Here is a 12,244-nt window from a genome sequence, read left to right as displayed (position 1 = left end):
ATGTGGCTTTACACAGTTAACTGCCTTTTGGACTTGTTTCCTACAATTACTAGATGGCATGGCATGCTGTGTGCACTTAATTGTGCTAACAAACCATTCACGTGGCCTCCGTTTCCCATGTGAGTAAAGTTATATACTTATATACCATCTTTATACATGTATTTGTTTTATTTAAGATCATTTATCGTTTATATTTATATTTAGAGCTGTAACGCACTGCAGAATCTGACGAATTGATTAGCTGTAGGCTCTAGAACAGTCACCTGAAGCGTTGTCATACAGTGTTATGCTGGATTTCATCAATAGTCTTACATTAACTAACACAGACTATATCTGAAGTGTTTGGAAGTAATTTGCGTTTTCCTCCTGTTGAAAAACGTCATAAGAACAATGTTTAGTGGCTCTGTGTATTACAGCAGTGTTTTTACAAGTCTAAACACTTTATTGATATAGTGCACAACCTAGCACAAGCGGTCGGAATACAAACGAGTCGCAGGTGATAAAGTATTAAGCGTTCTCTCAAAGTAAAGTGTGTCTGAACCAGGTCGAAGCAAACTGTCAGCAGGTGTCTGTAGCTCCGCTCACTCTCCGCCTCTTTGCCCTTGTTTGGTATCCCGCCGTGGGTGTGATGACGCGCGAACAAAATGGCGACGGTTGGCCGCGCCTACTTGTGGCTTCTTTTGCGCTCTTTAGAAACCTATGGGTGACGTCACGGATACTACATATATTTTACAGTCTATGGTTTTTATATGTTGTTCACTTTTCTGACCCCCTTGGAATGAGATGCCAAAAGTATGACAAAATCACACATTAATTGCCAGGAACCAGTGGTAGCTCAAAGGTTTTTAAGAGCCAAAAACAAACTCCCTAAAAGTTCACCTAGGTGAGATGTTTCAAACTGCAAAAACAACAGTCAAAAGGAACTTCGCTTTGGCTGGATTTTGTTTGAAATGATGTTATTTCTGCTTGTTCTTTGAATTCGTTAGAAGTATACCAGGGCCTTTACTACGCAGATGGTCAGGTGTTAGGTGCTTGCTAAGCTGTTCTGAGATGTTGCTAAGTAAACCACCGCAAACCTGATTTTGGTAGGACATGTTCCTGTAGTAAAATCCATGTTGATCCTGGAGCCAATCATAATTAAGCGATATGTTCACAGTTTATGTTAAGTTTTATGTTCATGGTTTGGTTTATCCACTTCTACATGATTGTTATCCAACTATTATTCCCCTTTGATTTTGGGAATAATTACAGTTCTGGGTAGGTTTAGGAGCTACCTATAGGTGTGGATTACATCTTAGAACAAAAATTAGGATCCAGGATCAACATAGATGTTAATCCAGGATTGCATTGTACTTGGCAAAATCATGATGTGCATGAACCTCCAAGTGATTGTTGGTTGCTGGGGTCTTATGAGTGTTCTCTAAGGTACTGCTAGTGGTGTTAGCACATGGTTAGGCACTTTCTAATAGGCACATAGGCCTCGGGTAATGGATGGTAGTTGGGGTGCTATTAAGGCCAGGACACAATCAAGTCAATGGTCGCCCACTGGCTTACCCTTTAAAAAGGGTGCCAAAAAAGTGGCACGGTAAGGTTTGCGTTTTTGGTACCTTTGGCAGTAAAAATGGGCATAAATGGTTAGTTTACTGTGCTGAATTGTAATGCCAATACTGCGCCACTAAGGGGTTGTTATGACAGGTCTGTAGCCAGCCTGACCAAAGAGGTGGTTCATTTTTGCAATCATACCCCTCGTTTTCTATTTAATTCTGAAATTTAAGTGCATTTTAGTGACATTTTGAGCACTATTCTGAAATAGCTTGTCAGATGGTCACCCGAACCACATTTTTGGATTTCTTAGCTAAGATAGTATTCAAATCATTTTAAATAAGAGTGTCACGATCCTCCAAATCCTCGATTCGATTACATTTTCGATTCTAAAGTCATGATTCGATTTTCGATTATGAATAATTAGTTAATTAATAACAAATTAATTATTTGTAGCCTACCGTTTAAACTACCTGACCTGCACGGTCTTTGTTTTACCCATAAACAAATCATACAGTAAATGAATAAAGATAAGTTACACACATATTACCACCTGTCAATCACTTTTTATGCGGGACTCGTGAATTGGCAGTGATCTGTGTCGTTATAATGGCGTCGATAAAAAAAAGGTGCACGACCAACAGCAACCAGCCAACAGTATCTGAGGTGTTCGCTAAAATGAATAATTACAAGTAAGTGAAAGATTGAAGCAGTCTATTGATCCTCTGACTACCTGGACCTGCTGTCTCGAGCGCATGAATGTGTGTGCATCTGTGTCTGTGTGAATGAGTGTGTGTGGTCACATGATGTGCGTTTTCAGTGGTAGTGAGGAAGGAGGGCTGCTCAGAAATGCTACACGCCACTGTGGATGTCAAATTCTTGTCGTTCTACAATGCCATTTAAAAACAAAGACATATTAGTGTAAACAGGGCCTGAGTGTGTACCTTTCGCGAGTGGATTTGCAATGGTGGCGGGGCGGAGGATCGCGATGCCGGTGTTGTCCATAGATATATACACTAGATATCGCATAGGGACCCTGAGCATGCGTCAATAGTGCCGCCACATTGGTACAGTGCTCCCAGGACAAATGTTATTCAACCGCACTAGTCAAGACAGGTGTTATTACATGAAGATGCTGAACTTTAGCGCTGTCTACGGGTGTAGTAACGAGCAAACAAAGAAAACAAAGCACAAAGGCAGAACATTTCATATGTAATATTAAGTTTTTTTCTGTTTTTGTATGTTCTAAACTTTTGTGCTAAACAGGTAACGTTATTGATGATAACAGTCACTTACTGCATTCACCATACGGCAAAGCAGCTCCAACTCGCACTAAACACTCGGCTTATGCTAGTTTTGTTGAATAAAATCAGCAAACAATGCAAAATAAATATGACAACGAGATATTATTAGAAACTTGTATTATTGTCGGCTAACGTTGGTGAAAGAGTCATTCGGGGGATTCATTCACAAACGAATCGCTCCCTCCGTCAGTATGAGAAGTGAAGGCAGGAGAGGAGGTGTGTTTCAGGACATGATTAGATTAAATTTAACAGGGAGGGTGAATAGTACATTTCTGTACACACAAACACAAGCTTTTTGTCAGGAATGCCCGTGCGGTCACTGATCCATCAATGTAGAAAAGTGATTTAAAATTATAATTTTCATAATTAGTAAAAAAAAAATTACATACTAACATCCAGGAAAACTCCCGATCATAGATATATGTGTATATGTGTATATCTCTGGCTTTATGTGGCCACAGTCCTCCACTGTACCTTGGTCCCGCATTCATTTCAAAGGAGCGCTACCCTGTAGCAAGATGGCGGCGCTATTGACGAATTCCGTCTAATAGACAACAATAGGCCAGGCGACATCTAATGTATATATCTATGGGTGTTGTCTATCGGACGAACCCTAAAACGTACATAGCAGAGCTTGAAAACTGTGTTTTTTTTGTTGTTTTTTTGTCGACAACACAAACATTGTCAACATAACTCACTGGAAATCCAAAATACTTCCACACCGGCAACTTCATTGAAAGAGGAGAGGGTTTAAGCTTTGTCGACGGGTCTCCTGAGTCTGCATTATAAAAAGCACTTCAACAAGCATGTTTTTTTTCCCGCTTGGCAAGCCAAGCTGACGTGACATTGGGGCATGGCAGTATCGACAATTCTATTATTTGATTCGATAATCAAAATTGAGCATAAATTTCGATCGATTTCGATTTAAAATCGAAATCGTGACACCCTTAATTTTAGATATGGGCCGCTTTTGGTGCTACACACCTTTGTATTGGTCATTCTTTGTTTCGTCATTTTGTTTGGTCATTTAATGTTTTGGGTGTCACGGTGGCGCAGTGGGTAGCACAATCATCGCACAGCCAGAAGGTCACTGGTTCGAACCTCGGCTGGGTCAGTTGGCATTTCAGCATGTTCTTCCCGTGTTGGCGTGGGTTTCCACCGGGTGCTCCGGTTTCCCCCACAGTCCAAACACATACACTATAGGGGACTTGGGTACATTTTCCTGCACAGCTGGATGTTGGACTCATGAAAAATATGTGTTAGCATTGGCAAAAAACTGATTAGTTGAAGTCACGCCGAAGCAACAGCCAACGAAGGGTTCCACTTAGTCTTAAAGACTTTTTCAACAGGTTATTTTCACCACGATTTGCATAGCAAATCTAAACAGGACAAATGAGCTCATGTATGGGACAAAGTCTGGACCTTTGTCAGTGAGGGGTGGGTCTTCTGAACCACCCGAGCCCCCTTTGGCTACAGGACTGTATATTATACGGCTTGGGTGCCCTAAATGAATGCTGAGATGTACCTTATGAGTTCATGTAGCCCACCTGCATGCGATAAAGGTCCTCTGGGTGCTCCATCATACTGTCCGTCATGATGAGGAGGTTTCCTGTCTCACTGGAGGTGTGAGAGGAGAGAGAAGAGGAGGAATGTCGGACAGAGCCCAACACATTCAGAGGGCTAGAGGAAGACAGAGAAAGAGACAGACAGGGGGAGGAGAGGGATACGGAAAACAGGGATGGGAAAGAAAAGCAGGAAGAGAAATGCATGCGGGGAATGGGGAAAATGAATCAAGATGAAGGAAAAGAAGATCATAGGGTGGTAGGACATAGGCAGCCGTGCCAATATGAAAAAAAAGGAGGAAAGAGACAGAACAAAGGAGTAATGCATGCACAAAGAAAGATGTCAGACATATATGAGAAGAAGTGACAGAAGAGAGAGAGAGGGAGAGAGGAACAAACAGAGAAAGACGTGAGAGAGACGTGGCGGAGCTGAAGCTCGTGTGTTCAGGGTGGGCAGCATGAGTATGTGCGCATGTGTTCATGAGGAATACACGGTCAAGGAGTGTTTGTGAAGAGAAAGGAAGGGCTGTCTCTAGACTGCAGGAATCTCTCTTACATTTAAATATGTATGACAAATTCATTACTACAGATTTACAGAGTTTCCTGTGAGATGCCACACAAATCATATACCAAGAAATACACCTATATGAAATGAAACTTTGCATTAGAAAACATTTACAATATGTAGATAAATACAATATGTAAATATTTACAATGTGAACATATCTAAAATAATACTGATTTAGATTGAATTTGTCCAGATTTCTTCTTTAAGGAAATGTGTTGTGCTGTTTAATTCCAAAGAAATCAGATTTGACTTCCAACATCTAAAATTGCAATTACTGTCACATTTAGACTCAAACATTCATAACCTCACATACATAGTTCACACACAACATATCCATCATAACTGTGTGTAGTGGTGTACTGACCTGTGTCGGTGCATGAGTTTGATACTCTCAGGACTCATAGGACTGTGTGTGGCAAGGATTCCGCGTGGAGTACTCGCTCCAGAGCAGGCCGGACTCAGCTTATCCAGACCCGGCAGGCCCTGCAGGGCCACATAGAAACACTACTCTGAATATCCACACTGTCTGCGCTCATGAAAAACATATTTCATGTGATATGCCTGGTTATATTACAAATGAAGAGGGTCTGATCCAGAATATTACCAGAGAATCAAGTAAATTGTTGCTAATGCACACTGTTAAGACTTTGACACAATGTTACAGTTATTTATTGCAAACCCCCCCCCCAAAAAACGGTAAAACACCACAAACATTTACAGTTCACAACTGTAACACTGATTCACGCGAATCATCAACGCTTCCCATTCACTTTGAATGGGTGACATCAGGCGTTTCTGACACTGATTTGTAGATCCGTCAGTGACGTTGCAGAAGCTGTTAATTTCTCAACTTTTCAAGCCATCGGAATCATCAGCCAATCAGATCACTTTATGCAAATACCCTAGCTTAGATTGTAGCCGATTGCAGTCAAATTTTGTTTGCTGATGCTGCTATGAAGATAGTGTCAGCCCCAATTTTAGACAAGCCCCAGTGTGAATGGGGCGTAATATGCACTGCATTGTGGGCCATTTTAAAACTTTTACAGTAACTTCCTGCAAAATAGGAAATGCTGTATTCTACTGTAATCAAATAAATCAAGAGCTGCTATTGTAGTGGAAGACACAAATGAGACAGTTAATGAATAAATTAGTCACTTGTTTGTATTTTATTAAATTCAATAGTAAATACAAAAAAATATTTGCATTTACTTCTATTGTAAAGTGTAGTTTAGTACAGTGAAAGAACTGTAAAAATCATCATACTGTAAATTAAAATGTGGTAAAGGGCATTACCATAAAAAGAAGTTGTGGTAAGGCTATTTTTCTGTAAAATGAAAATGAACTACTGTAAATGCATTTACAGGTAAGAGACCACAAATGAGCAGTTGTGGTAACTTCCTGGCAGCACAGTTGTCGGCAAGTTACCGCAACTGCTCATTTGCAGCCTCTTACAATAAAATACACTAAAATGTCTGACCCCATGGTAAATAATTTGTCCATATAATTTGTTTGGACAAACATTTGGACACATCCATGAGTGCAGGATGCGTTGTCATTTTTTGTGTTTTGCTACCCTGAAACAATTAAAGGCAAGAGTATTTTAACTTGTACAAGAAAAATAAAGGTATTTACCTAAAACCAACAGATATGAATTAAGAACCTGAATCTGTGATCTGTCGATTCGTCAGACCTTGTCAGATTGTCCTACCTTGCATTCAAAAAGTAGGTAGCACCTTGGCTTAATTTTGATCTGGATCTGGCACCTCTGAAATCTGATCCAGCACCTCATTTTATCAATTCCTCACATGCACAATCGCACCACCAAGCTCTTCACTTTCTTCCATGACTCCCCAACCCTCTTCACTTTCTTCCGCGACTCCCTAACCCTCTTCACTTTCTTCCATGACTCCAACTCTCTTCACTTTCTTCCGCGACTCCCTAACCCTCTTCACTTTCTTCCATGACTCCCCAACCCTCTTCACTTTCTTCCGCGTCTCCCTAACCCTCTTCACTTTCTTCCATGACTCCCCAACTCTACTTTCTTTCGCGACTCCACAAACCTCCTCACTTTCTTCCATGACTCCCCAACCCTCTTCACTTTCTTGCGCGACTCCCCAACCCTCTTCACTTTCTTCCACGACTCCCCAACCCTCTTCACTTTCTTCCGCGACTTCCCAACCCTCTTTACTTTCTTTCGCGACTCAACAAACCTCCTCACTTTTTTCCACGACTCCCCAACCCTCTTCACTTTCTTTTGTGACTCCTCAACTCTTTTCATTTTCTTCCGCGACTCCCCAACTCTCTTCACTTTCTTCCACGACTCCCCAACCCTCATTACTTTCTTCTGCGACTCCCCAACCCTCTTTACTCTCTTCTGCAACTCCCCAACCCTCTTTACTCTCTTCTGCAACTCCCCAACCCTCTTCATTTTTGTTCACATCTCCCCAACCCTCTTCACTTTTTTCCGCAACTCCCCAACCCTCTTCACTTTCTTCCATGACTCCCTAACTCTGTTCAATGCCTTCCGTGACTCCCCAACCCTGTTAATTTTTTCCGCGACTCCCCAACCCTCTTCAGTTTCTTCTGTGACTCCCCAACCCTCTTCACTTTTTTCCACGACTTCCCAACCCTCTTAACTTTTGTCAGCAAAACCCCCCGCCCCTCAACTGCCCTTCCAAACCCCACCTCCACCCCTCTTTACTTTCGTCTGTGACATCCCTCCGCCTAATCTCTAACCCCAACCTCAGAGCTATTCAAATACAGTGTGGTAGCATAATCAGATGGGTAGTATAAAATGAGTGGGGTCTTTATTTAAACGTTCCTTTCAAAACTAAATTGTTGTCTACAAATGTGTATGAAAAGCTGATGTGAGCTCTCACATGACAAAGACTGCTCCTCATCATCTGGAACTGATCAATCAGCTTCTTGTGCAGGGGGCGCATCTCTGGGTGCACCAGTTTCTCATGGACGGCCAAACCCACACCGAGGACGTGAACCTGTGGGGTAGTTTAATATAAATAATGATTGAAAATATGATTACTTGACCTTTAAATTTTTATTTCTGGATAGTTAAAAATATGTGTTTGCCTGTTCTTGCATCAGGTCCTTGAGTTGGGTGATCTTCTCCGTATCCTCAGGGTGACTGCTAATGTACTCTTTATCAAAGAATGCCTGAGAGACAATAAGCGTGAAAACAATTATACTAACAATTTAAATATATTGACTATATTCTTTAAATCTGAGCGGACACAGCCATTGGAATCTTTTTGGCTCAAGACTTTCGGTCTCATTCACTTCCACTGATTTTTAGACATTAAAAAGAGCTTGTTCTGCTGCTTGATGTTGAAAACTGATCATTTTTGATTATCGTATTCTCCTTTTACATATAGTCATGAACACACTTGTAGAGCAAGCAGTTTGACCATTTTCTGCCATTTATTATTCCTAGGCATTTCTCCCTTCAGGAACATTTCTCCCATAGGCAACTGAAGTATTAAAACAATCGCAAAAACAAGCGCACTTCTGCATTAAAGAATAAGTCAATCTCATTGATAGATTAGACCAACTACAACAATAATAAATTACAGACATTTTAGGATGATCTTAGCCAAAATGGCAAATGGAATCAATATTGAGACCAACTGGTGGTTCACTTCGGAATGTTCCTTCATGCATTCACACTGCAGAATCTTACTAGAAGCATGAAGTGTGAAATAATATACCCCTGTAAAAAAATGAAATATAAATTCACATAAGAGACACTAAAATGCTATTTAATTGAAACATATAGGCTACCTGCAAACTCAGAACATGATGGAATATCCTATCCAATGGATGCTATGCTACCCCATTAAGCCACGTACGAGAATCGACAGAGAAGTGACGCAACTGACGTGGGTATGTCATGTGATCCATTCCGAGTTCCATTAATACTATATAGAATGTACTTTTCTTATGGTAGTGTAGAAAATCCCAATTCAAATGTAGTACCTACTATAGTAGTAGGCAATTTCGGACGCAGCCTTGGACTTGCTTGTAAGTGTTTGTTTTTAACTTATCACCATTGACTGCCATATGCCCGATAGCTTCGAGTGAATTTGGTGTTCAAATTTGGTGTTCACCTCCTGGTATCTGGCGATTCCTCCGTTGACGGCGGCGTCGATTACGCCGTTCAGGCACATGCTGAGCAGGTTGATGTTTCCGTGCAGCTGTTTGTGCTGGTATTGACTGATCAGGGTGCGCAGCTCTTGGTTCTTGTTCTCCACCACATAAATGGCGTTTTCCAGTGGACTGACCTCCACCTACAACACATGACAGGCAGAAGGTACACACCTCATTTATCTTCAGCAAATCCACTTGTTAAACTGACATTTATTACATATTTTGACTATTCTCTTGAGTTTAGTCTTTGTGTGGCATGATTTGATGATTAAAAGTTTCTAATTTTACGTACGTGAAGGAATTGTGAACGTAAACATATTAGTAACGTACTATATATGTGTTTCTGAATCAGATTATAGTGAATAATCTTGTAATTCTACAGCTACTATGATAATACACTAAATACAGTAATATAAACAAATACTTTAGGTTATATTTACTACACCACAGTTTATACTACAGCATTACAGTTAAATCAGTTTACCATTGTTAATACTACAGTAGTATTTTATAGTATGATTTAAAAAATATTTACTATGGATTACTGCAGTATTTTCCCATTCGAGTTTACATACATAGAAAGCATATCAAATACAAGTAAAGTATCTTCTTTAATGTTTTAAATCACCTTTATCAAATGTCAAAATATGGATGAATGTTCCCTTGTAATTTAGAGTAACATATAAAAAAAGGGAAATGAAAAGGGCTAAAAATAAGTATAAGTAGTGCATAATTCAGTAATGATTATTATAATTAAGGGTGAATTATCACTTTAAGCACAAACAGGTTAAGAATATTCATGTAAACGAGCTGATCACATTAAAGATTATGCAGATTAACCCACCAGCTCTCGCTTGTCCACTTCAAACCAGCGGGATATGCCGGGCAGAGGGTGGGTGAGGATTAGTGTGGTTCGCTCGATCCATAGACTCTGAAAACAAAACAACACTTTAAGTAACATGCGGTTCATCATAATCCAGAAGTGAAGAGAGGCATAATTTTACCTTGAACTCATTCTCCCGGTCTTTAGGACCCTTGTGGAATGGTCGGTCATATCTGAATCGTCGGACGTTGTTGACTCTGTAAAAGCTCTTGATGCGGTCGGGCACGCGGTCCATCTGAAGAACGTCCATGTTTTCAGGAACTGCAGACACGGCGTAGATCTGGAGGTCTAGCAAAGCTTATGTCAAGGCAAAACACCGCTACTGTTTTTTTTCAACTTGTAGTATAGGCGAATAAATCAAACTGGAAATAAGAATGCTGTCAAGAGTTTATGTCATTGTCTGCACTGATTGCACCAACTGCGCTTCAGGCATCCCACATTTAAATCTTGGCATGTGGACCTTTCTATAATCCTTCCTCCCTTGCTCTCTCCACCTTCACTTCCTGTTTATATACTGTCCTGTCAATGAAGGCAAACACGTCAAACATACATCTTTAAAAAAATATTTTTGCTAAAAAATAAGGAGTGCACATCATAATAAAATAAACTAATGCATAAATAAATAGTTGAATTAAGTGATGAAGGATGGAAGAATGACCACATAATGTAATGAACGAATGAAGGAACTAATGAATTAACAAATCAATCAATCAATGGAATTAATCAATGAACCAACCATCCATTCATCCAACCAACCAACCAACCAACCAACCAACCAACCAACCAACCAACCAACCAACCAACCAATCATCCAACCAATCAACCAACCAACCAACCAATCATCCAACCAATCAACCAACCAATCAACCCACCATCCATCCATCCATCCATCCATCCATCAAACCAGCCAACCAACCAACCAAACCATTCGTCCGTCCGTCCGTCCACCCACCCACCTACTCACCCATCCATCCATCCATCCATCCATCCATTAATCTGTCCATACATCCATCCAACTAACCATCCATCCATCCATCCATCCATCAGACCAACCAACCAACCAACCAACCAACCAAACCATCCGTCTGTCCGTCCGTCCACCCACCCACCTACCCATCCATCCATCCATCCATCCAACCAACTAACCTACCAATTAATGGAATAAATCAATAAACCAACCAACCATCCATCTGTGCATCTATCCATCCATCCATCCATCCATCCATCTATCCATACATCCATCCATCCATCCATCCATCCATCCATCCATCCATCCATCCATCCAACCATCCATCCAGCCAACCAACCAAACCATCCGTCTGTCCGTCCACCTACCCATCTATCCATCCATCCATCCATCCATCCATCCATCCTACCGATATAAATCAATGAAACAGTCAATCAACGGACCTGACGAACTGAATAAACACATGCATACATCAAACATTTAATCCCATTATGGTGAAGGATACACTGTGCATCACCCTGTAAAATGCCCTCATCTGGTTGATTCGGGTGCTGCATGGCGATGGCTTGAGGAAATTCCCCCAGCATTCTTTGCTGAAAGGCTTCAAGCCTTTCATAGTCATGACCCCGACAAACAAACTCCTTATTCTGAGAGAAAAAAAAAAATATATATAACACATGTTTTACATAAAGTTAATTATTATTCGTACAAAGAAATAGAGCATATAGAAGTAAAGTCTCACCCTGAGGAAAAAAGGGAACTTCCGCCCATAAAACCCCACCCTGAAGAACTCTGGCTCCAGTCGCTGCTGCTCCATGATGTTGTCATAATATGCCGCCTCCATTTTCTGTGCAGAAAGAAAAAGCTGAATATTCACACAGCGCTGACCTCCTTCTGAGCATAATACATAACAGTACATTAATAGCTGCGACGTCCACTCAAAGTGCTGTTATATAATCGCTATTCATATATGCACGTTTTCTAAAAAGAACATCAAAAGGCACTGACCCGTATCCAGCTGAGACTCTGATAATCGTACAGGGACTCGTACTGAAAGGCTAGTTCTCGGCACAGCGGGATGCCATACTCCCAACACTGAGAAGAGAACAAGAGAAGACTGCTGGTTTCATGTGCAATTTATAAAATAAGAAAGATCCTGATAGTTAAGTAGACTGACCAGCCACATTATTAGGTAGACGTGTTAAACTGCTCATTAATGTAAAAAACTCCAATCAGCCAATCACATGGCAGCATGTT

The 12,244-nt window shown here is 40.8% G+C and overlaps 1 protein-coding gene across 50 annotated transcripts in view; it reads right to left on the bottom strand.

The window, feature by feature from the left end:
* The window catches only part of dock3 (dedicator of cytokinesis 3), a 406,352-nt gene that overhangs the window by 11,112 nt on the left and 382,996 nt on the right, over window positions 1-12,244 (bottom strand). For 20 of the 50 annotated variants that reach the window (XM_087304578.1, XM_087304583.1, XM_087304587.1 and 17 more), the window contains 10 exons: window positions 11,996-12,082; window positions 11,730-11,834; window positions 11,493-11,634; window positions 10,142-10,308; window positions 9,982-10,068; window positions 9,098-9,277; window positions 8,064-8,147; window positions 7,856-7,972; window positions 5,341-5,480; window positions 4,394-4,526 (listed from right to left, as the gene is read on the bottom strand). In XM_087304578.1, coding sequence (XP_087160704.1) covers window positions 4,394-4,526; window positions 5,341-5,480; window positions 7,856-7,972; window positions 8,064-8,147; window positions 9,098-9,277; window positions 9,982-10,068; window positions 10,142-10,308; window positions 11,493-11,634; window positions 11,730-11,834; window positions 11,996-12,082 — 1,242 coding nt within the window. The remainder of the gene's footprint in view (window positions 1-4,393; window positions 4,527-5,340; window positions 5,481-7,855; window positions 7,973-8,063; window positions 8,148-9,097; window positions 9,278-9,981; window positions 10,069-10,141; window positions 10,309-11,492; window positions 11,635-11,729; window positions 11,835-11,995; window positions 12,083-12,244) is intronic. The other 30 variants (XR_015522243.1, XM_087304550.1, XM_087304554.1 and 27 more) reach the window with 3 other exon arrangements.

This window comes from Danio rerio, chromosome 22 (genome assembly GCF_052040795.2).
Source record: "Danio rerio strain M-AB ecotype USA chromosome 22, GRCz13ab, whole genome shotgun sequence".
NCBI lineage: Eukaryota > Metazoa > Chordata > Actinopteri > Cypriniformes > Danionidae > Danio > Danio rerio.
The sequence above is the reverse complement of the archived record's forward strand: the minus strand, read 5'-3'. Positions and strand labels throughout refer to the sequence as shown.